The 27,670-nt window shown below is 36.5% G+C and overlaps 3 protein-coding genes across 6 annotated transcripts; 2 read left to right on the top strand and 1 right to left on the bottom strand.

Moving 5' to 3' along the window:
• The first annotated feature begins 228 nt into the window (after window positions 1-228).
• On the top strand, window positions 229-7,982 carry LOC113732947 (dihydrolipoyl dehydrogenase 2, chloroplastic-like). 2 transcript variants are annotated; one of them, XM_072080944.1, is made up of 15 exons: window positions 229-780; window positions 951-1,097; window positions 1,357-1,491; window positions 1,640-1,757; window positions 2,461-2,585; window positions 3,266-3,391; window positions 3,511-3,591; window positions 4,952-5,014; window positions 5,101-5,175; window positions 5,266-5,344; window positions 5,426-5,526; window positions 6,217-6,330; window positions 6,456-6,569; window positions 6,991-7,062; window positions 7,601-7,982. In XM_072080944.1, the coding sequence occupies exons 1-15, from the start codon at window positions 430-432 to the stop codon at window positions 7,652-7,654; spliced, it is 1,755 nt and encodes a 584-aa protein (XP_071937045.1). In that variant the 5' UTR covers window positions 229-429; the 3' UTR covers window positions 7,655-7,982. The 2 variants fall into 2 exon arrangements, with proteins under 2 accessions (XP_071937045.1, XP_071937044.1); XM_072080943.1 differs by lacking the exon at window positions 7,601-7,982 and adding an exon at window positions 7,394-7,564.
• Window positions 7,983-9,091: 1,109 nt separating this feature from the next.
• LOC113732946 (uncharacterized) lies at window positions 9,092-11,636 on the top strand. Of its 3 annotated transcripts, none has more exons than XM_027259010.2 (4): window positions 9,092-9,327; window positions 10,267-10,324; window positions 10,908-11,012; window positions 11,234-11,636. In XM_027259010.2, the coding sequence occupies exons 2-4, from the start codon at window positions 10,280-10,282 to the stop codon at window positions 11,348-11,350; spliced, it is 267 nt and encodes an 88-aa protein (XP_027114811.1). In that variant the 5' UTR covers window positions 9,092-9,327; window positions 10,267-10,279; the 3' UTR covers window positions 11,351-11,636. The 3 variants fall into 3 exon arrangements, with proteins under 3 accessions (XP_027114811.1, XP_027114810.1, XP_071937043.1); XM_027259009.2 differs by having other exon boundaries at window positions 10,254-10,324; XM_072080942.1 differs by having other exon boundaries at window positions 9,092-9,329; window positions 10,245-10,324.
• Window positions 11,637-11,951: 315 nt separating this feature from the next.
• On the bottom strand, window positions 11,952-12,527 carry LOC140036452 (uncharacterized). The gene has a single exon (XM_072077872.1). The coding sequence runs from the start codon at window positions 12,525-12,527 to the stop codon at window positions 11,952-11,954; it is 576 nt and encodes a 191-aa protein (XP_071933973.1).
• Window positions 12,528-27,670: the final 15,143 nt, after the last annotated feature.

Genomic DNA, 27,670 nt, shown 5'->3' with positions numbered 1-27,670 from the left:
AAATTTGTCTTTGTTACTTATCATATATTCAAAACCAAAATGATTCAACACCATTATATCAAAAATAAAAAATAAAAGTGACACCTATTTCCTCTCTTATTTATTCTCAAGAAATAATAGGTAATAAAAAAAAAGAAAAGGGCAAAAAAAAAAAAAGCAATCAAAGAAAAAGAAGAAACTATTAAAATAAAAGAGAAAGGAACAAGAAAATTAAAAAACGAGCGCTAAACAACTAAGTAAGAGGTTGGTTCATCAAACGCCGCTTTGTTAACTCCGCCACCTCCAACGGACTTCTCGAAGCCTTCCCTCCTCTTCCTCTACATCACTCTCCCGGCGGCCCCACTTCCGCTCCCAAACAATCTCCATTAATTCATCCTCTACTGCGTGAGTGTGTGTTTTTGAACCTCGAGTCCTCGAAACCTTTAAAAAATGCAATCAGCAATGACAATGTCCCTGGCCTCGCCTTCCCTAACAATTGCCCCGAGATCCGACTGCTCTTCTTCCACTTTTCTCACGTCGCGATCGCTCCGGTTCTGCGGGCTCAAGAGAGAGGCGATTTTCGGACTGAATTCTTCGCATTCAGCTGCAGCGAGATTAGTTTCCTCCTCCTCGGCTGCTGTATTTTCTTCTTCGTCCACAAAGCAGCGTTTGAATTTGAAGGTTTCGGCTTCGGTGAGTAATGATAATGGAACTCCGTCGAAAGAGGGTTTTGATTATGATCTCGTAATTATTGGCGCTGGTGTTGGTGGTCATGGCGCTGCACTTCATGCTGTAGAGAAGGTAACAATGCCACTCTGATCATTAAAGAAAGTGATGAAAGAAGCTGGTGGCTAACATCAAGCAGGCATTTTGTTTGACTGCTTATTCACCATATAAATGCATCTTGTGATACCTTTATCAAATTCTTGAATTCAGTGAAAGTGATTAACTGACAAATGTTTTGTTTTCAGGGTTTAAAAACTGCCATCATTGAAGGAGATGTAGTAGGAGGAACATGTGTAAATAGGGGTTGTGTGCCTTCCAAAGCCCTCCTAGCTGTTAGTGGTCGTATGCGGGAGCTTCAGAATGAGCATCACATGAAGGCTTTTGGTTTACAGGTAGGCATTTTTGGTCTTGTTCTTTTTGCTGAGAAACCAAAGTTTAGTCTCTTGAATGTTTCAGTAACTGTTTTTGGGCCAGCTGTAAATTCAGCATCAAGTTCATGAAATGGTTGAACTTCTTGTATTGGCACAAGTTACTGTCCAGTGTCATATTTCTTACAAAATCGCCGAAGTTTGCATTGCAACCCTGAAATGCTTTTATTTCTGTTTTCCCTGTTTTCGACAGCTTGCTCACTTTTTTAACCTCATATGATAGGTTGCAGCTGCTGGATATGACAGACAAGGAGTTGCTGATCATGCAAATAATTTGGCCTCCAAAATTAGAAATAATTTGACAAATTCGATGAAAGCTCTTGGGGTAGATATATTGATGGGTGCTGGCACAGTTTTGGTAAGCTGAGCTATTCATCGAAATTTCTCAAGTTTAAGTAGGTGTTTTCTGTGTAGAAACGGTCATTTTTAAGTAAAAGGGAAAGTGGTAGTCATTAGATCACATATACGAGGCTTTGTCATTCATTTTCACATAACTATATTTTCAGGGTCCACAAAAGGTGAAATATGGAAAGGCTGGCGCTGGAGAAACTGTAATAACAGCAAAAGACATTATAATTGCTACTGGCTCCATTCCCTTAGTGCCAAAGGGAATTGAAGTTGACGGTAAGTACTCATGTATTTGTCCTTGTGTTGGCACATGTTGTAGCTCGTCTGTCAATGTTTAATTTCTAGCTTCTAGTTTGCAACGAAGTTGCTGCAACAGTTTCTATCGGTATTTAGATGTAAAATTGGTTTAGTTTTGGTATGCTTACTTTCATTGCAATCTCAAGGAAGGTAATAAAGTATATGCAGGATGTCTGCCAGATTGATCTTGAAAATTTGGGATTTACTGGATGTTAAAAGTTTCTGCTGTATTTAAATTGTTGAAGAGCTTATAAATGCTAATGTTCTGAATGTGTGCATGATACCATGTCTCTCAAGTGATGTTCAATAGCCTCAAACTGATTTGTAATTAAACATTTCAGATTATTAGGTTAATTAGTGCCTAAAGTTTGTGATTACCTATAACTGCAAGCGATGAAGAGTGCTTCTCAATTGTGTAGGAGGAACAATTTTAGCAAAACAATCGTGTTATAATTAGCTTGCAAGGAATTAGACTTGGAAATTTTACTTCTTGAACTGCTATTATGTTTTTGTCATTCTTTTAGTTTTGTTGCTCATAGTTGCACAATGCTTTTTTCGTTGGAGGGTTGAACTGTTATAATCGTGTTCGTCTGTCTTGCTTTTTCAGTCCTCCAAATCTTCTAACTGAATACTATTGTTTGCCAAGATTAGATTAACCAATATCATTGATAGTTGCCTGCAGGTAAGACAGTCATCACCAGTGATCATGCACTCAAATTGGAATTTGTTCCGGAGTGGATAGCGATAGTTGGAAGTGGTTACATCGGTCTCGAGTTCAGCGATGTTTATACAGCTCTTGGAAGTGAGGTGAGAGCAGTTTGTGCTTAAAAAGTTGTTTCATTTTTGTTGAGAAGCAAAATTTCTCTTGTCATGATCACAAAAATTTTGTTCTACTTTAGTCCTGTTTAGGGAGAGCTACTCCTCAAAAACCATCTTCTTTTACTAAAATATACGTTTTGCTTTTTAACTGTTTTAATGAAACTTGCTCTTCCTTTCTATTTCCTGATTTGGTATCACTTTATAGTTTCCCTAAAAGAAAGTTATGGGACAGGGTATCTATGGAAAAGAATGTATCATCATTAATTGTTAAAGGAGTTCGACAACCTGACAAGGACAATAACGTTCAATAATCATTCTCCATGTTTGATTTATCAAATGGAGGGGCTTCAAAGCTGTGGAGTAGCCAACTTCATAGAGACTAACTAAAAGCAGGACAAAGAAACATATAAAACATAGGGAAACAACATTTAGTTGGAACGATCCAGTTTTAATTTGTATGAATTGCATAACCCTTTGCAATCTATTACAAAACTTTGATTGACTGAACTTTGTTTCTGATTGTCCTTTGAAGAGCCTTCTGCGACATTGGTCATTGAACATTTTCAAATGTGTAAAACTAGGAGTGCATTATCTTTTTGTGTTTATTTTTGCTTCCACTCACCCTAGCAAAATGGCTTGTGTCACAAAGTTTCATCTTTATTGCACAGGTTACATTTATTGAAGCTTTGGATCAGCTGATGCCTGGCTTTGACCCTGAGATTGGAAAGTTGGCACAGAGAGTCCTCATAAATCCTCGGAAAATTGATTCTCATACTGGTGTGTTTGCCAGCAAGGTATGTCACAGTTCACAGTCCTTTTTCTAGTTACAGGTGCAATGCTGCTATTAATATGTACGCTGCTTTCCTGTTTGTGCCTTTTTAAATTCATTTTCATTTATCTGATACTTTTTCAGATAACTCCAGCAAAGGATGGAAAACCAGTGATAATTGAGCTCATTGATGCCAAGACCAGGGAACCGAAAGGCACTCTAGAGGTAAGTTAATAAACATTCAGTTAATGCATGAATTCTTAGGTCTGTACATCTGAAAGCAGAGTGACGTTCATTTAATATGTCATTCTTAGGTATTCAGATGTCATTGTACATAATTAGTGCATTGGATCTCGACATGATTCTTGGGTCTTGGCACAATATATGGTTGACCAATCATGATCACTGATTCTCGGAGACAGCTTCCTAGTATAGAGTGACAAGATTCTCTAACGTAATTCATTCCAGATCTTTTGTTGAAGAAATTTCATCAATTCGATACAGATGTTTGGTGAAGAGTTAGTTAGCAATTTAATGGATTTATTGCAATGCAAAATATGCAAATGGAGGATCAGGATGTGGTTGACCTTATCATCCAATATAGGGTGTATTTGGATAGAAATTATTTGTCAAAAATTTATTTGCTTGCATCACAAACACATTTTTCCCATACACCTTTCTATCCTTTTAATTACCTTTTTATCTCACATACATCATATCACAAAAAGTGCTACAGTAATTATTCCAAATAATATTTCAAATAATCCAAACACACTCGTAGTTCCCGTAAACCTTCCCATTTGTTAGTTGTCGGCACTTTCAATCATATCATATACTAGCTTTAATTGTCTTAAGGACAGACATTTTGAAAGAAATTGCAGCAGATATCAGCATTTGGCAAACACAAAAACTTTTGCCCCTTTGTTTGAGATGTAGCTTGATTTTCAACTGTGTGCTAATCATTACAACTTAAAAAGTGTGGGGTGGGAGAAAAATTCGCTCAATAGAGAACAGTATATAGGGTTTCAAGTGGGTACCTGAGAAGAAGAGAAGAATATTTTGAGATTTTAAGTGTTATTATACTCAAAATTCGGTTCTCTTCATTGCCCACAACAACCAAATCATGTTATTGGGAGATATTTCAGCAAACTTGTTATGACAGAAGTGCATCTTCTCACTGTGGGTTTAGATTACCTTTTTCTCATTATTGTTTAATCATTATCATAAGCATGCATTGAGTAAATAAAGTCTGCTATATGTGCACTTGAGATGGAGACATCAATGATGAAAGAGAAATTATTAAAACTTTAAGTTATTTTGTAGTAGATATGCTTTTGTCACTTGTTTAATTTTGTTAAAATTGGGAACAATTTAAGTGTGCTTAAAAGAACCTTGGCTCAGGAATTAAAATTTCTGCAATTATGAGTTTGTAAAGCTTACAATGACTATCCTTTTTCAATCCTCCAAAGTGTGCTTTCTATGATCAAATCTTTTAGAATTCAGTCCTCTGTAAATTCCTTTGATTCTTAAATCCTTCTCGGTGGCATCCTCGCTCACAACATGTTTCAACTGTTATTTACCACAGGTAGATGCTGCTCTTATTGCAACTGGTAGGGCTCCATTCACTGAAGGACTTGGCCTGGAAAATGTTAGTTGACTAGTTTATTAGTTTTCTGAATGAATTACAAAATGAGATCATAGCCTAATTCTATGCTATTGGCTTACACATTTCAGATTAATGTACAAACTCAGCGTGGATTTATACCTGTAGATGAGCGCATGCATGTAATAGATGCTGATGGGAAGTTGGTCAGTCGCGGCCTTCTTTGCTCGTAATGTGTCAGTGATGTTCTGCTGGTATAGGCCTTCCTTTTATTGATATAGATCTCTCATTTATAGGTTCCTCACTTGTATTGCATTGGTGATGCCAATGGGAAGATGATGCTTGCTCATGCAGCAAGCGCACAAGGAATCTCTGGTGATTACCTATTCTGTATTCTTTCACTGTGTTGTTCTTATTTTCATATATGTTTAACAATGGGTACTGCTGCCATCGTAGTTGTTGAGCAAGTTACTGGAAAGGACCATATTCTGAACCATTTAAGTGTACCAGCAGCATGTTTTACCCATCCTGAGATCAGTATGGTTGGACTGACAGAGGTACAAATTGCTTCACCAATTCTTATTCTTTCATATATTGTTGTTTAATCAATTTTTGGTGCATTAGAATGTAGGTATCTGTGCACATTTCACATGTACTGGTGTATCGTAATAAAGGTTATGAGTTGCTATCCATTGAAAACTCAAACCCCTCTTTGTTCAATTAACTTTTACTGTACTATCATTTTTGTGAAAAATAAATTTTTTATGAAGATTACTGTGTGTGTTAAATGTTAAAGGAAACTTTCCTTTTGAAGTGGATCAAGTGATACTACTAAAGCTGTATAGGGACACTCTGCAACTATTAATTGGAATCTGACATCTGACTACTATGGGTTGATCCAGGATCAGACTTTCTTTGTTAGTATCGTTGACCAAGATTGACTGTAGGATAATTTAGAGCGCAAATCTTGCAATGGCTACTGTAGGTTGAATCTTGAGTGCGTCTCCTGTGTATTATAGATCTTATGACAACCATGTTGATTGGTTCACCTTCACTGAGGTATTTCTGGAATGTTTGCTAAAAATCTAGATTATTGCCATGTACCTTAAATATTTAACCTTTAATACAAGGCAAAGAAACTATTCGCTTAAGACATTGGATAGGCAAGTTAAGTCTTATGCTTGGCAAGCATGTGTCTGAAAGCTATTTCATTGAAGGTATGGGTGAATAAATTTCATTTTTTGCAGCCTCAAGCAAGAGAAAAGGGTGAGAAGGAAGGATTTGAAGTCAGTGTTGCTAAGACAAGCTTCAAGGCTAACACTAAAGCCCTGGCTGAAAATGAAGCGGAAGGACTTGCCAAGGTTGTACTTGTGATCCTTTGAGAAAATGGACATGTCTGTAATATACATTCACTTCCAATTTATTCCTTGGCTCTGCCAAAATTTTGGTGTTTAGTTAATCTTTTCAAACCTGTGATTTGATGCAGTTGATCTATAGACCTGACAATGGAGAGATCCTTGGAGTTCATATTTTTGGTCTGCATGCTGCAGACCTCATACATGAGGCATCTAATGCTATAGCTATGGGGACACATATACAGGTACACATCTGCTTTGGGAATTTGCATGCTCGTGCATAGGATATATGCTAGTGTTTGAAAAACATCTTAACAGATGGCAGAAATGGAATTTCCTTGGGCACTTTCGTGATTAAGAGAAACTAGGACAAATCATGATTGTATGAAGAAAAGGGTTGAAGCAATAGCAGCAATATCAAAATTGGAATTTCTTAAATTCAAAATGATAGTCTTCTAGGTTGTAAAGCAGTTGACTGCATGGTCTATAACCTTTGAGTATATCAACATCTATTGGCATATTTAGAAATGCTCTTCAACTTCAGGGTCTTTTTTCACTGCAATTGAATTATTTCTGGAACCTCCTTTTCTCTTGTAATTATTGTGTGCTGCTGCTTTTTTATCTTTCTATCTTGTCCACTTTATTGCTTCTTTTTGCATTACCCAGGACATAAAGTTTGCTGTTCATGCACATCCAACCTTGTCTGAAGTGCTTGATGAGCTCTTCAAAGCAGCCAGGGTAAACTTTTTATCCCCTCTCTACTTTTTATTGCACCAAAAAAAGCCTCTTAGGATACTTTTAAGAAGAACATTGAGGAAATTGCTTTAAAAAATCACAATGTGAAAGTTATCTTTGACTGCTTGCTCAAAGTTGTCGCTATGAGAACTTCAATGTGTGTCACAATAATCCTTACTACCAAATCTTAGGGCTGTTAGTCATTATCTAGACGTAAATACAGATAAAGCACCTAAAAGTATGGAGTATTTTTTTTTCTCAATTCTAAAAATCTAATGAGGGACTGCCAAATCTACCAAGATACCTTTACAAGTTTGCATGTACAAAATTGCAGGTAAGTAGGAAAGCTTCCTTAAGTCCTGAACTGAGATTCTCTGTCATTTTATCCTGGTACTCTAAGCAACCTATTTTTGAACGAATAAATAGTGCTAAATCGCAGTTTGCTTTCCTATATCTGCAATGTCTTGTCTTCTTTCTGAATTTAATTTAAAAGTCAGCAACAGCTATTGAACCAAATTTATCATTTTTGTTCTTGTGGCAGGTTAAAGTTAACGGTTCTATTCGAGTGGGTATGCAATTTGCTGGCCATACTTAGATTAGTTGGGGAATGTTTTTGGGAGTATGTGTTGTTACCTTGCTTTTGGGACCTGAGAAGAAGATTCAGGTCCAAGAGAAAGGAGCACTAGAGCAGCATATAAAATTGCTCTTGCTTGCATTTTGGTAGCATTTTCGCTGCACATTCAAGCCATAGACAGCCTTTTGTCAAAGCCATCGTCATTGTTTGTTGTAGAAATTATTCTCCTTGAAAATAATTGGAATTCTAGCTTATGACAATGAGATGAAGTTTTGGTCACAGTCCAAGTACAAAGGATTTTGGTGTACCCTGTGATGAGCTTCAAAGAAAATCTGATTTGTACTTTGTATTCTCTCAGTCATATGATTTATCAAGGGTCGAATTGACTCGAAAAATAAAAGATGATGGACTGATTCTTGCAAATTAAAGTTAAAGAACCAATTGTATTTTAATTAAAAAATGTTGGAGGTGCCATCTACGATGGTTAGTAAATATGGTACATGTATAATATGTATTTATATAACACTGATTTTGTTTCCAAAAATAAGATTAAAAATTCAGCGCAAAATATGAGTTCGTCAAAATTACGCATAAAAATTTGGAAGTTATAAAACTAAAAGTATGAGTAAAACTGCTACAATTTTTCAAGATCATGATATATTTAATGCTACCCTTAACCCTTACGCTTTGTTTGGATTGCATTTTTCTGAATTTTTTGTAGAAAAATTACTGTAACGATTTGATATATGTGAGATAAAATGGTGATTGAAAAATATGTTTACGAAAAACGTTTAACATCTAATTATGATATCCAAACAAAGCTATTCTTGTGTATCAAATAGCATTTTTCTAAATTTTTTGTAGAAAAATTACTGTAACGATTTGATATATGTGAGATAAAATAGTGATTGAAAAATATGTTTACAAAAAACGTTTAACATCTAATTATGATATCCAAACAAAGCTATTCTTGTGTATCAGATATTAACTTTATTAAAAGTTTAACATGTTTACATGTATAAATATATAAAATTATGATATACGTACGTGTTATTCCATATATAATTGGGAAGATAGGTTGTCATTGTTACACAACTTTTTAAAGCTTTCCAAAATAAATAAAATTTAATTCGCGAAGTATAATAGAAAAAAAGTTTATTATTGTTATTATGCGAAAAGTACATATATTTTTCAGAGTATTTTTTAGATAAAGAAAAAATATTTTGAATTATATCAGACGGGCAGTAGGCCATCATGTACAAAAAAATCTAAACTCGAATGGCTGGAAATCGAGAATTTTAGCTGATTATTATTGTTCACTTGTAGGAAGCTTAAAAGGAAAAAAAAAAGAAAAAAGAAAATCCCCATCTTCTTTTTGTTAAACCCATCTCTCGACTTCTTTTCCTGGAGAGCAGCCGGATTTCCTCCACCACCACCACCACCCCCGCCCTCCCTCCCTCCCTCCCCCAAAAAAAAAAACATCCTGTTTTCCGATCATTCATCAATCATATTCAATTCCTCTTCACTGAAATCGTGGTTGCGGGAGCAAATCACACTAAACAGGGTTAGCCCGGCAAAGTCCGGCGCCGGTTGCATAAAACGGTAGCGTTACCTCCCTCCGACCAACCCAAGAAATTCAAGGGAAAAGAAAAAGGAAAATTAAAATCTTGCAAGTTGTATTCACATTTCTAAAGGTATTTTTTACTGTGACTGCTTGTTTCGTATTCGGGTTTTTTTTTTTTTTGGTAGTTTAGTTGCTGAATATTCTTTGAAATATGTGGAAAATGAATGGATAATTTGACTCTGCTGCCACAGTAGATATAGTAATCTGGAAGAAATTTAATTTTTTTTTCTCTGGCAGTTATACCGTGCCAATTTGTGTGGCTTTATTGATTTTTCCATGTCAGACATACGTAGTTGATTGTTAATATAAGCGGCGAAAAAAGAAGGGGAAAATAACGTGAATTTTAATCTTTGAAACCCTTTTTATGTTCTTTATATCTATCATGAAATCATATTCCCAATTGTTCTTCTACAGAGAATAACGTTGGCATGATAGAAAATTTTTGATAATGGTTGACATTTATTTTACTGAATTCAATCTAAAAGAAATGGAAGTAAATTATGATACTGAGTTACTTTAGGAGAAAACTTCCAACTTTAAAGGGCATAAACTTGAAGAATGCTGCTATCATGTGAAAACATTGAACTAGGCTGAGAAGTAGAGGATAAGCGAGATGAATGTTGTCCCAGAACCAGTCATTGGGTGCTCATCTATGACTAGGGAGTGATGGATTATGGATCATGGATTATCTTGCCCGCAATTGTAAGAGCTACTATAGGTGTAAACCAGCTGAAAGTAGGAAGCAGAAGTAAACAACACCAATCCTGTTTATTTGATTCATTATTTTTAATCTGTTAGATGATACTTCTTGATTGAAGCTAAAGGAGATGTTAGGAATTTTTTTTTCTTTTTTCCGGCTGAAGACATACGATCCCTACTTGAGTGGAAGGATCACTATTTAAATGAATATAATTAGATAAAAACACATGTTATTAGTGTCTAAATGTAAAAACCAAGATTGATTTCCATATTTTAATTTTTCCTGGTTTGTGATAGGAACCTTCTGAAGTGTTGAGAAGATAATGCATCCCCCGCTAACATTACACAGGCACCCAATGTGTGCAGAAGTAAGTCCTGTTTTGCCTCCTTTTAATAATTGCTTTGTCTAGTTCTTTCTCATTTTAAACTAAAAGTTTGTTGATGTTTTACTGTCTTCTATTTGGTGATGAATGATACCTTTACATAATATCAAGCACATTCCTTGTATGGAGTTGAATTGAATGAGGTATATTATGAACTTTATTTTGTTCATGCCTGTTGTGTGGTCAGTGTTAACTCAGCGCTGAATACCTGAAAATGCAAGAATCCTATTATTGTAAGCTCCTTTTCATGTTTAAACATTCAAATCTTGGATTATTATCGAATGAAATATGACAATTGAATACTCTATTGTAAATTGTTGAAGTTGCTTTGGAATTTTGGTGTTGTTTAATATCTTACTTTGGACTGGATGGGTATGGACTTTTCTGTTTACTTGGAGTTGAAAAGGATGAGAAATGGTGTTCTTGTGTTTTGACAAAACTGCAGTAGGTTCTATAATTGTTTTCAGCTCTACGGACTTATATTGCCTGGATTTTTGTATTCAATTGTAGAGCTGTTGGAGTATGATTAAGTTTGAAGGAATTAAGTTATTCGTGCTGCATGATGCAGATTATCGAACAGTTCCAGAAGTGTCACTCAGATCATCCAATTGGGAAATTTTTTGGTAAATGCACAGAACTCAAAGTAAAGCTTGATCGCTGTTTCAGGCAAGAAGTAAGATTTTGTAACTGGGATATTGATTGCTCTCCTCTGATAGGAACAATGAAGCTTATTTATTACTCTCTATTTGAGATCAAAGCTACAATACAAGTTTGCACACACCCCAACCACCCCTTGGATGCTTTGCAATTATTTTAAAAAAAGAAAAAAGAAAGTAAAAGGGTAAGTGATAAAAAAGCTTTAAATATTCATTTGTGATGCTAAAACTTTTGCAGAAAGCTTTGAAACGAAAGGCAAATTTTGAAGAGAGCAAGAAGTTGAAGGAGAGGCTCCAAGCACACAGGAAAGAACTTGCTGAGAGAAGCCAAGAAGACAAGCTTCATGCAAGCTGAAAAGAGTTAATGGGTCACTGAAGGCTTGATCGAATTCTGCCCTTGCTACTGTGGGATAGATGCATGGAATTGCACTTGGCTGGATACTTAAATGTACACAAAAATAAAATAAAAAAAATAAAAATAAGAAAGAATTACATTGATGTGATGAAGGCATTCTTGAACTTGTATGTATCAGGAGTTCTTGGGATCCATGTCAGGTAGAAATATTCAGGAGGTTCAATGTTAGTAGATGAAGAACTGATTGTGATGTGGGGACAAATAAAATGACATGTCTTATTTTTCCCTTGCTTGGTGCAGTGGATGACCTAAGACCGGCTACATAGGAACTTGCATATAAATAACCACTATGTGCAAATTGTACGATGAGATTTTATGTATGCATAACTACCAATTATTTGTCTAAAAGATGATGTTAAAATACTTCTGATAGATTTTCTTGAGCATATTTGCCAGTTTCAATGCATTTCCAATTTGAGCGCAAGAATGCCTTGATATTTTATTCAAGAGTGCTTAACTCCATTTTTTTTTTTTTTTTTGTCAAAAGGTCATCATTTAATATATATGTGAGAAAGGTTACAATATTCCTAGCATATACATACTACTGGCACACAGCCAGGACATCTTTGTGGGCTTCAGTCCTAAGCCACACAGGGAAGTCTAGCTCCCACCTTGTTTCATCAATTAGGTTGATGGCAAATTTTGCCAAATCATGATTAGTGCGATTATATTCCCTTCCAATAAATATGAAGGAACATCGCCAAAAGGATCGACGAAGATGTACAATATCCTCTACCAACACATCTAACAGAGATAGCCCAAAACATTTGTGATTAATTCTATCCACTAGACCTTTACAATCTGAATGTATGAGCAGAGATGTCCACCCTTCTTCCAGAGCTTTGAGCATGGCTGATCTGATTGCTTCAGCTTCTAATATGGCGGCATCCTTCATCATTCCAGTAGGGATTGCCCATGCTTTGACAAGTTTTCCATTATGGTCCTTTGTTGTGATGCCCAATCCCCCTCTACTTCTCTTTTTGTCCATTGCTGCATCCGTGAACATTAGGGTGGCATGTTGATCTTGAAGTTCTTTTGTGATGGTCATCGCTGGTACTTCTGGATCATCCTTTTTCCTTTCCATTTTCTCCAAGTCCCACATCTGTTTGTACTCCATCCATTCTTCTAGAGCTCTATTTGAGATCGGTTACCTTTTGTGCTTTCCTTGTTGAAGTTGCAGGCATTCCTTGCTTTCCACAATTGCCACAAGAAGTTTGTTGTGGCTTCTATGTGACTGATGCCGTTAACTCCGCTTCTAGCACCCTGCAATGCTTCCCACCGCTTCGAGAAATTCCATGAACTTTCTTGAATACCATCCCATTTGATAGGGAATGTCTACCAAGCCTCTTCTCTAGCTATACAGTTGAAAAAAAGGTGCTCTAATGTTTCTACCTCTTCACCACAGCATTTGCACCACTTGTCCCGTTTGCCAGTTCTTCTATTCACTTCTGCATTGGTAGGTAGGATGTTATGAAGGCATTTCCATAGGAAGTGCTTCAGTTTATGTTTTATGTTTAGATCCCAGACTTGATGCCATGGTGTAGGATCATCCTTCCTTGCGCTGGATCCCTCATTTGGTTGCATCTTATTGGCCTTCTTGCTCAGTTTTAATCTGGCTTGAGCATATCCTGACTTGGTGGTGTAATCTCCACTGCTGCTATGCCTCCCAACGAACCTGCCCTGCCTTTCCTGGATACTGAGAGGGATCATTAGTATTTGTTCCACCTCTTCTCTTCAGAAAATGGACTGAATAAGATTATTGTTCCATCTCTTGTTAATGATCAGCTCACAGACTCTGTCTATGTTGCAATTTTGAGGTCTAGCTGATCTTATTAGTCCATTCATACCATCAAGAATCCATCTATCTTTCCAAATTGCAGTTGATCTATCATTCCCTATCTGTCTCCTAAGTCCATCTTCTAGCAAAGGGATTGCACTATGAATGCTCTGCCATATCCACGAGGAACCTGACTTTGCTTTGGCTTGCAAGATAGAGGAGTTAGGAAAATATTTCCCTTTCATTACCATACTAACCAGCAACTCAGGATTTGTTAGCAGTCTCCACGCTAGCATGACAAGTAAGGCTTCATTGAAGCACTTTATATCACGAAATCCAAGTCATCCTTTACCTTTGATTTTTGTCAGGTCCCACCATTTTTTCCAGTGCATTTTCTTCTCGCCTTGGTCATTTCCCCACCAAAACTTCGTCATCATGCTACTTAATGCTTTGCATAGTCCATCTGAAAGGTTGAAAACTGACATGGTATATGATGGTAGAGCTAATGCCACGGATTTGAGAAGAACCTCTTTGCCCGCATTACTTAACATCTTGCCCTTCCATCCTTGTAGCTTGCCAATCATTTTGTCTCTCAGGAACCTGAATGTGCTGTTTTTAGATCTTCCTATAACCATAGGGAGACCCAAATACTTTGCCTGAGAAACATGCTGGACGTTGCCTAGAGTTTGGAGGACATCTTGTTTATTTGCTTGGGAGCTGTTTCTGCTGAAAAGAACTGCTGATTTCTCAATGTTGATCTTTTGCCCTGAAGCTAGTTCATAGATTTGAAGAATTCTGGTGATCTCACTTGCCTCCTTAGAGTTAGCTTTACAAAAGATTAATGAGTCATCTGCAAAAAACAAGTAGGATATGGCAGGGCCATTCCTGGAGATTTTAATTCCTGTTAACAGATTGTTCCTGCAAGCAGAAGTCAAAAGATTTGCAAGACCTTGGAGTGCTCAACTCCATGGCGGGTACTCCAATGGGCTTAGTGGGTTGTCCACTCAGTTCATGTTAAATTGACTGATTCTTTTCTCCGGGGTGCGAGATTCTTGGACAGAGTGGCTCTTTGGTGCTAGATGGCTGTTTCAAATTTCGGATTGCCCTGCCTATTCAATGCAATGAGGGTTCTTCAAGACTGATTGGGTATCAGCTGGGGGCATAGTTAACAACTCGTGTCATCCCCTTTGCCTACCGAACACCAGAGAAGACAGAATATCAAGCATTCAAAGATTGCATTGCCTCTGATGGTGGAAATGTTGGGCAAGATAACGCCTAGGAATCTCCAGATCCGGCAAACAATGCGCGGACTAAACAGTCTGAACCTTGGGGTCCTGGTACTGGTGGTCTGTCATTTAAGGATGCTCTTTTATCTACCACGAGCCTTCCACCAATTTACACAGGCTCAGATGATGAGGATCTAGGTCAACAAACAACTTTAAAGTCATGGAGAAAAGCTGTCATTCTCAAACTGTTGGGGAAAACCATGTCATTCACTTCCCTTTCTCCCGAACTTGTTAAACTTTGGAAGCGCAAATACCCATTGGAGCTTGTCGACCTGAGCATGAACTTCTTTCATGTACGTTTTCGATGCAAAAAAGATTGCTATCTGGTGCTGGAAAAAGGGTCCTGGTATATAATGGGAAACTACTTAACTATTCAGCCATGGAAACCGGATTTTAAGCCTGCCCAAAGCTCAACCTTAGTTTGGGCAAAGTTCACCGGTTTGCCTGTTGAGTACTATGATGACAGGGTTCTGTTCAAGATTGGAAATGCACTTGGAAAGGCTGTCAAGGTGGATAAGCGGATGATGGCTATTTTTGCTAGAGCATGTATCGAGGTTGATCTCGATAAGCCTTTACCTCCTTGCATTGGATCAAAACGTTTTTGCAGGATGTAGAATGTGAAGGCTTGCACATGATTTGCTTCGACTGTGGTAAATCAGGCCACCGGCGAGAGGCCTGTCCATGGATTAGTGACAGGTGTTTGAAGGAACTAAATGAACTGTAGGAGTACTAGGTGAAGTATGTTTTCTGAATACAAGCAGGGCTGTTTGTCAATTCCTCCTGTCTTGCGCCTTAATTTCTTGGATGAGCTAGTTTTCTTCGGAGTATCTGCTGTTCTGTCTCCTGTTGAATCATTCTGTGCTTATGCTTGTTCAAAGAGCACTGTCTGCGCCTGAGTTGCCTCTCCTCATTTTTTGCCTTAGCTTATTCATATGCTTTGTCAATGAAGAAATTCTTGGCATGAGAAAGTGCAAATCTTTAGCTTACTTCACAAGCACTATCAAGAAATTCGTTAACTTATGGCACGTTTTTAGATCCCAGTATAAGAAAGGTTAATCCTAAAACTATGACGAGTACTTTTATGCTAAAACAAAAACATAATTATCACTCTTGCATCCCTACCTGTTTTTCCCTATCCGTCAGAGAACTTCAATGAAAGTTTCATGTAAAATCCCATCACAGTCTTACACAGATTGGTTGGTAAGTGCCTTTGGCAAGTCAAGGGTGAACTTGCAGAGCAAAAATATGTGCATAAAATAGTTAAATGCATCGATCACAGCCCATAGTGACCGTCTTTGCAAGGCATCCAACTTCATGATTTTTAATCTTCACAAACTTTGAAAGCAGGATTCTTGATTACTTTCTGTGAAGTTGACAACCCTTGAAACATTCTCAGTTTGTTGTTGTCCATTTGAGCGATATTGTTCAAATACAGATTACTGTATTTTTCTTGTACTAGTTGACAAGTCATTTGATTTGTTAAACAAAGAATAAACACTAATAACACTTACTTAATTGTATTAAATCTTGATATTTAGTGGATTAAAAGCTGATAGAGCGGACTCACTTTTGAAAAACACTTGCTTAAATATTCCATATAATTTTTCGTTGAATAGTCAAATCGATAAAAATAAGACCATCACTTGTGCTAATCAAATAGTGAAAGCGTGACTAGACCAAAAAAAAAAATTAGTGAAAGCGTGGAACTATGAAAAGAAACTTAGGTCCTGTTTGATAACGTAATTCAACACTTAAATTTAATATATTTAGATTTTAACATATTCAGACGCGTTTGATAATCAAAAATTGATCTGAATTGATTAAGTGTTAGTATTATTGAATTTTTTAGGTAAAACTTACTCTTAAAAAAAAGTGATAAACTATTCACTTATACACTCAAATTTAAATGTATTTGATTTAATATTTAATAATTTAATAGATTCAAATTTCAGATTTCAATTTTTAAATTTTAATTTTATTAAACACACCGTTAGACTTGGGATCGCAATCCTTTCGTTTTGAGCAAATTATCCGATTGGTCACTAAACTTTTGCGATCGTCGAATTTTAGTCACTCAACTATTAAAAATCTGGTTTTGCCTACTAAAATATATAAAGTTAAGGCACGAGACCATTCTGTTACATTTTGCCGTTAAGTTCGTCGATCTGTTTGTCCACACGATTTTCAAGACAAAAGGCAGGTCAATTTAGGAAGTTCAAATGAATTACAAGCTGATAAGCAAATCGGGGGAATAAATATAACTGGAACTAAGCAAAAAATACGCAGTCAAATTGGGAGTTGAAGAAGCAAATAGTACAGATTACGAGGGCCCTCCAAATCTAATGCTCGATTCCTCTTCATCCCTTTCAATTACCTCAACCACCTTCTCAAGTCGCCGGTCGAAGAAGGTGAAATCTCCCTTGCTGTCAGACTCTCGGTGTAGCAAGATAAATGGTTAGACTGGTGTTCAAACCCCAAATGCACTCCACAAGCACTCTTAAAGCTTGGGCTTCTCATATAATCTCCGTAGCCCGTGCCTGCACCATATGGGTTTGGGACAGGAAATGACAACCTCTTCTTAATCGAGCCGACTCTTTCCCTCTTCGGAGTGGCTAGCCTTTGTCGCAGTGCACTCTGAGAGCGGATTCTAGCTTTAGCAAATTTTGTTGCAGCCAAGTAATTAGGCACTGCACTGGTCATGCCTCTGGATTGTTGGTGCAAGCCACCACAGTTGTACTGGTGGTAATTAGAGCTCAGTGTTAGGGTTTGAGCTGTATGACCGCATCTTTCTTCCACTGCAACATATCTAGGACTAGCGGAGCAAAATTGGAGAGGCCTTGTTTTGGAAGGAGAAGGTGTGATAGGAGAGTGGAGAGATTGAGCTTGTTGGGTCGAGCTATGAAGAGGGGAACAAGAGGTGCAAGTGGATGTTAAAGTTCCTAAATTGACCCTGTCTTTTGTCTTGAAAATCGTGCGGACAGATAAATTGACGAACTTAACGGCGAAATGTAATAGAATGGCTTCACGTCTTAACTTTATATATTTTAGTGACCAAAATCAGACTTTTAATAGTTGAGTGACCAAAACTCGACGATTGCAAAAGTTTAGTGACCAACCGGATAATTTGCTCTTTCGTTTTCTCTTTGTCTTGATCGGACGGTGTTGATTTCGATAATAATCGCATTTCTTTACTTTGGGTTGAAATCCAACGGTTTTACTTTGCTAGGTGACAACGTGAGACCATAGACTATTCGTTTCCTTTGAGCTGAATCCAATGGTTAGAATTTACCCGGTGACAACATACTTACGGCTTTCCTCTTCGTTTTGGGCTAATCCAACGGTTTGTATATACCCAATGACAATTCCCCCGATTTTTAGTCAAAATAAAAGGGCTGCAGCAGGGGGAGTTGGAATAGTACAAAAGGGATAAACTTGAGACTGCGTTTGGATAGGAAATTATGGATAAATTTTGTAAAAACAAATATCTAACTACAATATAAGTTCGAGTTCGGGGTTCCTGTAGCAGCTTCCCTTGGCGCCATGTGGCAGCTCCAGAGCTCAACTTTAGCTTCTTTCTTTTTGAGCCTGTTTTGTGAGGTGCAAAGGTTTAGCACTTTTGGTCAAATGCAAGGTACCGTCAAATGCAAGGCACGTTAGAGTGGTTGAATGTATATCATTAGCACGTTAGAGTGGTTGAATGTATTTTGCTTCATCTGTGAACTCACTGCATGTGGTTGTTCACTTGTTCCGAGTAGTTGTTGCCTGTTACCTTTAAAAGTAGGTTGTTTTCTGTCAAAAAAATAACCATTAGATTGTAGTACTTTGTACTTTTATCATCTATTCACCGTTAGATTTGTATGATTATCTATATGAAGTTGTTGACTTACTTTTTTTTATTTATGTGTGGTCTTTTATCCTTAACACTTTTGATGTTTTTGCCAGACAAAGCTTAACTTTCCAAGACCTGCTTATGTTTCTTTCATTTTATTCGGTTGTCGTTGGTCTTCATTCTGGGGAAACAGAACGAAAGGAGCGTTCCGCCGGTTCTTTGCTTATTTCTTGGTGAGTTTTTATCTGCATTAAATCTCTAGACATTTAATGTTCTTCTTTTTGCATGCCTGTTTACTACTTGTGTTTCATAGTTTTTACGATCATAGTTTTTACGATATTATCATGCAGCTTATTTTGAGCAACTTTCCTTCCGTTTCTTTAGTATTTGAGTCATTGTTTCAATCACTCCTTATTTGGCTGCAAATCATATTAGTTAACCATAATGCGACAGTATAGATTGTTTGAGCTGCTGTAAAGTTGGTAGCCATTGTGTGTCATATATACTTTCGGTGTTCATCTTTACCTAAGTTTTTATTGCTTCAACTTTCAATATAAGGCTGTTATACTTGAGCACATCATTTGCTTTTCACTCTACGGCTCCGCAATTGATGGATCAGGCGCGTCAAGTTATTGAGTCACATTCATGTGGCTATCCAGTACAAATACCTGATGTTAGCTACGTTAGCAATCATCACTATGTTGTTACAGACATTGCGAACAGTGATTCTGCTTCTGTATCAGAACAACTGCCTTCCTTGCCTGCTGAATATGTAGCTTCTTGTGTGGACAAAAAAACCTATAGGCGACAAGCTTATCTCAGATGGAAATAAAAAAAAACTGCTTGCGTAACTTGCGGTCCAGAAAACCAAAAAAATGGCTGAATTTGAGCTGTTCTTTATCACAAAATCATGAACAATCTGCTTTGTTGGCTGATGGAATTGGCAGACAGTACACTGTTGGACATAAACAGTCTTTTCATCCAGCCTCTACTGCAAATTTCGGTAGAGACGCACATATTATGCAGTCATATGCCTCATGTAGCAATGCTTCTGTCCTTCTAGATACACCTTTAGGTAGATTCTTGTATTCTTAACAAAATTCTGTTTCAGTTTCCATGCATTGTGATGCTAGCAATATCTGAACTTCTGCATTTGACTTTTAGTCATCAATAGCCAACCTGTTCAACAGTCAGCTAATGAAAGAAATCTTGCACAAAATAAAAGAAAACGTCCAGGTTAGCTTTGACCCCTTATTCTTGATTTGCATTCGTATTGTTGATAGCCATTTAAATTAATGGTTACTTCAGATATCATTTCTGTTCCTATTAGGAAGAAGACCTAAAAAAGGAAGAGAGTTGTTGGATTTAATAGCGGATACTGCTGACATTCTGCCAAAGCAGAGAGATTGTCGACACTGTGGTGCCAAAAAGTTTTTCTCAGAAACAGCAAATTTTTGCTGTTCTGATGGTGATATTATGCTAGCACAGAACAGGCTTCCTGATATTTTAAGAGAATTACTGACTTTATCTTCGGAGGAAGCAAAAGCATTCAGGGAGCTCATTAGGACTTACAACAATCAATTTGGATTCACATCTTTTGGTGTTAAATGTGATAAGGATCTGTGTAAACGAAACAATGGAGTCTATACATTTAGGATTCAAGGACAGGTGTATCATATTCTAAATGATTTGATACCAAATAATGGTTCAGGCACAAACATGCAGCTTTACTTTCATGATATTGAAAATGAAGTATCTAATCGTCTAGCTGCCTGTCCTAGATTATCTGAGAGTGTGATAAAGAAATTAATCACTGTTCTTCAGCATAATCCATACACTCGCTTCTTTAGGAATTTATGCCACGTTCCTAACTTAGACAGCTACAAAATAGTGTTGCATACTCTTCCTGGTCTAGATCAGAGAGTATATAACAAACCAACAGAGTCACAAGTTGCAGCATTATGGGTAGAAGGAGAAGAAAATGGTGAAAATAATCGCCGTAATATACAAGTGTACACTCGTGGTGGTTCCTCACGTAACATTCAGTATTATTATGGTTGCTATGATCCACTACAATATCCTTTAATGTTTCCATTTGGAGAATTGGGTTGGTGTGAGAACCCGTAAATTTTCTTATTTTCTAAATTTTATTTTATTTAATTGCACGTTTTTCTGCATTTTCTTATTAGAAAACTTTTCTAGATAATTTTTATGAGTAAATATAGTTTTTAGATGATTTTTTCTAGTATCGGTTAGTTTTTGAGAAATTAAGGACGTATATCGGACGTGGGACCCGTTAGTGCGTAAAGTTCGAAAAAATTCGGTCCGTTAGGTTAAGTTTTGGATACCGGATTTATTTACTAGGTGCTAAGAGATAATTAGAGGATATCATTTGGATGAGTGTTGAGGAAACAAAAGGATAGCTTAGCATTTAATGGAAGTGACAAGTGTCACTTGTAGATTAATTCTTACTTGTTGACCACTATTCATGACTTTACCAAATAAATCAAAATTGACTAAAATTATCCTTCATTTTCAAGCTTCTTGGCCGATTCTCTCCTTGGAAGAAAGAAAGGAAAAGCTCTCCAATTTCTTGCTTCAATCTTGCTCAAATTCAACAAACCAACCGTTTAATCTTGCATTTACTCCATAAAACCCCTTAAGTGAGTGGTTGTGAGGTGATTAGTGAAGTTGTTTGGAGGCTTAAGGTGCTAAGTTGCTCTTGTTCTTGGGTTGTTAAGGTGAGTAACTAAGGGACCTTTCTTGCAACTCAATAATGCTTAATTATTGACACGTGTGAGGTGAAGTGATGATTTTAGGTGTTGTTTCATGACTTTTGGTAGAATTTGGTGCATTTTCTATTTAATCATGATTTTTTCTGTTTTCATATGATTCCTATTGTGTGGCCATGTATGATGGTTGGAAATGATCTAGAATGAAGTTAGAATGCGTAAATTGTGGTTGTTTGCCGAAAATTTCCGCATTGAACGGAAAAATTCGGATTTAGGATTTCAATCCAACCCATTCTGTCCGGTACTGTTCCTCATAGTTAGTGGTCGAATTAGCCATGGATTAAAACATAAAAATTGTAGAGAATGATGTTTTATAGTAGCCTGAAAAATTTCAGCTCAATCGGAGTAACGTAACCTGTGAAAAGATAGAATTACCCCTGCTGCCCTGTAGTTACCCGAAACTGAGAATCAGCTTCTATAATTGGTTGTTTTGACCAGGAATACTACTAATTTGGTTGTTGATGTCTTCTTAATAATTATAGCCATGTATCTTAGCTTTCAAATGGCTTTAGAATCACTTGAATTGGAGTTGTATGTGCTGAGATATGACTGAATGAATCAGAACTGCCACAGTAAACTTCGAACTGGAAAATCTGGGGTTGTTTTGGTAAATTTGACCTAGTTAGGGTGCGAACTGGACTAAGTAGTCTTCATCAAAATTATAGCCCTCTGTCTTAGCTTCGGAACGGTATAACTTGCACTTCAATCCAATAAGCGAAATTTCGGTTATGTCCGATACACTAAGTAGCGGTGAATCTGTCTTTTTAGTTCCCTAGCTTAAAGCTTATTTCCGGTCATTGGCCTAGCTAAATCTTGTACTTGGATGACTTTGAGCCTATTGAATGGCTGTTATGATGAATTTATATTGTGTATGACCTTGGGATTGATTGAGGAAAATAATGAAACCATAAATGGTTGAAAAATAGAGAAATACAAAGGGCGTGCTGCCCAAATTTTCACTCAAGCATTAGGTAACGATTTGAAAGTGAATATCATATGAACCATCTAGAATATTTGCATCCTCTTTTCTCAAGGTATATAAGTTCGAATCTGGCGAAAACTTGTACACTTGAAAAAATGACATTTACGACTAATAGAAATACGTTTTCTTCCTTTCTTCGACTCAAATGGATATTTCAAAATTTTTCGAGCGAGCATAAGTTTTCCAATCCTATCTATACTTCGTACTAGTGGTATTTGAATTGTCTCCAATTCACCTGACTTTTGCTGGAGGAACTGTAATATGTTCTCTTGATTAACCTTAGGGTTCATCGGTGATTGAGAGGGTTACTCAGAAAGATATTCTGGACGTTATTTTGCATTAATAGGTGAGTGTACCACTCCCCTCACTTGTTGTTTAACTCGATTTCTGTATATGCAATCTGTGATATGAATGACTGAACTATCTGTTTATTTTGTTTGAGACGACGGTGTACTTTAACACACTCGTTCTCTTGTCTGTTCATATGCCAATTTTTGGTGCGAATCTAAATCTGTTATCTGTATCTGTATCTGTTCTGACGTCGTTTGGAAGCTTGTATCCAATGACCTTTCTGTGACCTCTGAACTCAACTCCTGTGGCTAGTTACTCGAGTCGGGCCGGCAAGGACCTGGTCGATTAGATAACGAATCACGGTAGTCTGTTTTGGGATCTTTGGATATTGAGACACTTGATTCCGGTATACTCGAATATTATCATTTCTGAACTGATTGGAGTTCGGCCCCGGTAGGGGTATGTTTGGTGGACGGAAATTGGTGTAAAGTGGGGTCTACGGATATGTTGGTTCTATTTACGTTGACGGAGAGTCAACGGGTTCGGATCAAGTACTGCAGATGGAAATCTGGCTCCTGAGAGCCACCTATATCCTTCCCTTTGAGTCAATGTGTCTAAATGCTTTCCTTTATATCTGGCATATGTATCTGATTGATTAAACGTAAAAGGCCATGATTTTACCCTGTATGTTTGGTACCTCTTTGAGCGTAAGTTCACCCCTTTTCTGTTGCCTTTATTTTCCTTACAGGGATTTTGGAACTGTGATTTTGAAGCCGAGTTAAGCTCGTTTAATATACTTTTGTATAGCTCCTTGATGGGTGGAAAAACCTAAATGTATTTTGTTTTAACACTATCTTTTGAGTTGTAAGTTGGGAACCTTACATGTCTATATGTGATTGGCACTGTTCATGTGCGGCTCTGATATTCCGTTTTCATTCCATGATTTTGTTCCGTTTGAGCGCGCTATACCTTCCGAAACGTTTTAAACTGTACATAATCGAGCTAGTAGTCCTGGCGAGAGTTGGGCAGGCAGTCCGCTAACCCATTTGGTACGCCTTAAGGGAAGGTGGGGCTATCACAGTTGTCACATTTAGCCTCGGTCATTCAAGCAAAAACCTTTGCAAATCCAAGAACTATTCTTCCTCCAGTCCAGAGCAATCAAATCCAACAGATCCAGACAGTCCTTCATGCAAAAGGAATCGTAATTCCCTATTCTTCTCAAACACTTCATTTCCCATTTACAATTTTTCCACCAAAAGGACAAAAACATTTCCTATACAAATAACAGCAGAAACCAACAGTCTGGATTAAAGGTAGAGCTGAAATTAGCTGCATAGAAGGACCATTTTGGTACTCAGCCTGCCCGTTATGCCTTCGCTCTAATGATTTCATAAACACCTGGGGATTGAAATGTCAATCATGTGATATCGAAATCAACCCTATTCCCAGGCAAGTGACAATTACATCAAATAAGCTCAACATATTTCTCACCTTAATAACTAACAAACAAATTGATCATATAGAGCTTGCATCTCCCTCTTCATAACTGACTCAACTGCCAAGATTAGGGGTGGGCGCGGATCGGGTACCCGCCCCATTCACCATTTGGCTGACCCGACCCGCACCTTGCGGGTCAGCCATTTTTTGACCCTTACCCGCCCCGCATATCAGCGGGTATCCTATAATAGGGTACCCGCTGAGATAGGGTCGGGTCAACGGGTACCCGCCCCGCCCCATTTATCATTTAATTTTTTAAAAAATAATTTATACCAATTTAATTTTATATTTTACACATTCATCTAAGATTTAAGAAATATTTTTTTTCTAAAAAAGGTTTCCCACCAAGAAATAAGCATGTGAAGAAAATATAAGATAAAGGAAAAAAATTAAAAGAATTCGAAATCAATAAAAGTTTGAAATAAGTAGCACATTTTTTAATATATATGTTCCACATTAATTAAACTTTTTTCTATAAAATATAAGATCATGGCCTCTACAAATGAATCTTGTAAATAAACTATAGTCTCTCATATTTGTAATATAATTTATTCAATAAAATTACTTATTTAGTTCTTATTATTTTATAGTGTGTGTATAAAAATAAAAATAAAATAAAAAATATATATATGCGGGGCGGATCGGGTACCCGCGGGTTTTTAATTATGTGACCCTAACCCGCCCCGCATCTTAGCGGGTACCCGATCCTCTTTTGACCCGATCAAATAATAAAAATCGGATATCCTAATTTTCGGATCGGATCGGATCGGATATGACGGGTTTTCGGGTTAGCGGATAATTTTGCCCACCCCTAGCCAAGATACACGCTGTCACATTGGGAGAAGCAGCTGAAGACCTGATGTGCATCAACGCCAGTCACCTACAACAAATTGACAATAAGGTACAACATTTATCTAAACTTACATTTCTTACTAATATTTTAAATTCCAACATACTTACTATTTCTATGCCCAGGACATGAATCTGCTACATCAAATCACTCAAGCAATCCAAGGCAAAATACTGCTTTGTCACATCAAATCATCCAATCCAGAAGAAAAAGCAATCAAAGACACCAATCATGTTATAATTACAAGCTACAATGAAGAAGAAGTCACAGCTGCTGAATACGCTTGACAAAAACTAAAAATACTGCCTAGAATCAACCTTCTACATAAGTAGTATAGTTTATGTGTATTTCTATGTTCACTACAGTTGTTAAATTACTCTACTGTAATTTTGATGTGTAACCTCGGCAAGGTAATGCAAAAAAAAAATTGCTTATCTAAATATCTCTTCTGTCAACGCAAAATTAAATAAAAACAACCAATGCAGCACAACAAATTTTCTTTGACCCCTTCTGCACTCCTAACATTTTCCTGCTATCTGCCATACGGCTCCAATACACCTTTCATACTTTGTAACACAAACAAAATACAACTTCCATACTTTGTAACACAACCAATACTAAACCAAATTGTAAGTTTAAATTTTTCGCCATTCTCCTTCCCCAAATAACATCTAATAATAATATCTAACATTATATATAATAATAATAATATCTAATAATAATATATATATCGAATAATAATAATAATAATATATAATAATAATAATAATAATATAATAATAATAATAATATAATAATACAATATAAGTTCGAGTTCGGGGTTCCTGTAGCCGCTTCCCTTGGCGCCACGTGGCAGCTCCAGAGCTCAACTTTAGCTTCTTTCTGTTTGCCCGCCGTTGCTTGTTTCATTGGAGCCTGTTTTGTGAGGTGCAAAGGTTTAGCACTTTTGGTCAAATGCAAGGTACCGTCAAATGCAAGGCACGTTAGAGTGGTTGAATGTATATCATTAGCACGTTAGAGTGGTTGAATGTATTTTGCTTCATCTGTGAACTCATTGCAAGTGGTTGTTCACTTGCTCCGAGTAGTTGTTGCCTGTTAACTTTAAAAGTAGGTTGTTTTCTGTCAAAAAATTAACCATTAGATTGTAGTACTTTGTACTTTTATCATCTATTCACCGTTAGATTTGTATGATTATCTATGAAGTTGTTGACTTACTTTTTTTTATTTATGTGTGGTCTTTTATCCTTAACACTTTTGATGTTTTTGCCAGACAAAGCTTAACTTTGCAAGACCTGCTTCTGTTTCTTTCATCTTATTCGGTTGTCGCTGGTCTCCATTCTGGGGAAACAGAACGAAAAGAGCGTTCGGCCGGTTCTTTACTTATTTCTTGGTGAATATAAATTTATTTCCACTCTGCTTCTATTCTTACGTGCCTCTCTCCTATGTGTGTTTTTGAGATCCAAACTACCAACTTAAAGATAACTTACTACCTCTACGTTCTTTAAAAATATCATTTTCACTAGAAAAAGCAATATAAAAAATAATTTATTTTCGAAATTTCAAACAATTACACAATTGGTGCAACTCAAATTTACAAAAAATAATTAAAAACAAATTTATCTCAACATGTATTCTCTAAATAATATATTTAATAATATTTAGTAAAATGAAAACCCTAACAAATTTAATAAATATATGAATTTGTCATTATCAAAATTTGTAACATACTTTTCCGCCCCTAATTTTGTAGTCTATAAAAAAATTTAACATTACATTTTAAATATTAATATATTATCAACAGGTGAACTTATTATAACATACAATTTATATTTTTTATATCTCTTTTTGTTCATTTGCATGTAAAACCTTATACATATTTCAATTAAACTATTATTATTGTCATTCTGCACATACTTCAATCCAATTCTCTTTCAACAAAGCTATATAGCACACAATATGCACTGCTACTCTTTCATAATTTTCTCACTCTGCATATTATCCACGTGCATTTCTTCAGTTCTGTACTATATATCAGCAACAACTTCCTTCACTTTGAATTACAATCCAATCAATACACCCGATAGCCGTAGTAAGCTTCCTCTTAAATATATTCATCACCTCTCAAGAACACCTTAACCATCTATCTCCATTTCTGTATCATTTTTCTTCAGACTACATAAAAATCTATGGCACTAAACATTGACACGAGCAATTCCTCCAATCACGGGCGCAATCGTTCCAACTTCACCGAAGGATGTTTTTTGTTCAAATGCAACCAAAATAAAAAGGCAATTATCTTTTATTCATATATACATATATATATAATACAACAAAAAGTTTTCCATTACACAGCTTGACCATCTGCACTTTCAATTTTCAGATTCTGGCATCAAGCTTTTACTGCATGCTGAAACTCCATAACAAACACAACATAACAATCATCCAAGGAAATCAGAGCTGGACTATTGAAATTACAGGAGAAAAATTTGGAGTTGGATGGACAGAATTTCAAAAGTTTAATTTGCTTGACAAAGATAATTATATACTGCTTCGTCACATCGGCAACCTAAACTTTGATGTTATCAGTTTACAGAACTTAAAATGCACAGTTACCTTAGTTGGACAGTTCCCCTTTCTAATATTCTGCAATTGCAATATTCTACAAATATTCATGGTGAGTCAAGGTACGATGCTTTTTTCTACCCAATCTGCCTACAAATTCCTTTTCGTTTTTTTACTGCTTTTTTTTCCTCTCAGGTGAAATCAAGCCAATATATATTATGTATTAGCATATATGCTCTTCCATCAAACCAGATATAACTCATGATATTATGAATTCCATAACTTTTTACCAAATTTTCAATGAAAAGAACAGAAATAAATTTGTGAGTATAATTCTTACTATATAAATATTATCACTTCTGCTGAAATAAGAAAATCCAAGAACAATGCTCAC

This window comes from Coffea arabica, chromosome 2e, assembly GCF_036785885.1.
Source record: "Coffea arabica cultivar ET-39 chromosome 2e, Coffea Arabica ET-39 HiFi, whole genome shotgun sequence".
Lineage (NCBI taxonomy): Eukaryota > Viridiplantae > Streptophyta > Magnoliopsida > Gentianales > Rubiaceae > Coffea > Coffea arabica.
This window is presented reverse-complemented; position numbering and strand designations above follow the sequence as displayed.

Coding starts and splice junctions, on each gene's coding strand:
- LOC113732946 (XM_027259010.2), top strand. CDS start 10,280: ATGCATCCCCCGCTAACATTACACAGGCACCCAATGTGTGCAGAA. Junction 10,325..10,907: donor GGCACCCAATGTGTGCAGAA/GTAAGTCCTGTT, acceptor TGCATGATGCAG/ATTATCGAACAGTTCCAGAA. Junction 11,013..11,233: donor ATCGCTGTTTCAGGCAAGAA/GTAAGATTTTGT, acceptor AAACTTTTGCAG/AAAGCTTTGAAACGAAAGGC.
- LOC113732947 (XM_072080943.1), top strand. CDS start 430: ATGCAATCAGCAATGACAATGTCCCTGGCCTCGCCTTCCCTAACAATT. Junction 1,758..2,460: donor AAAGGGAATTGAAGTTGACG/GTAAGTACTCAT, acceptor AGTTGCCTGCAG/GTAAGACAGTCATCACCAGT. Junction 5,527..6,216: donor GTATGGTTGGACTGACAGAG/GTACAAATTGCT, acceptor CATTTTTTGCAG/CCTCAAGCAAGAGAAAAGGG.
- LOC140036452 (XM_072077872.1), bottom strand. CDS start 12,527: ATGGAGTACAAACAGATGTGGGACTTGGAGAAAATGGAAAGGAAAAAG.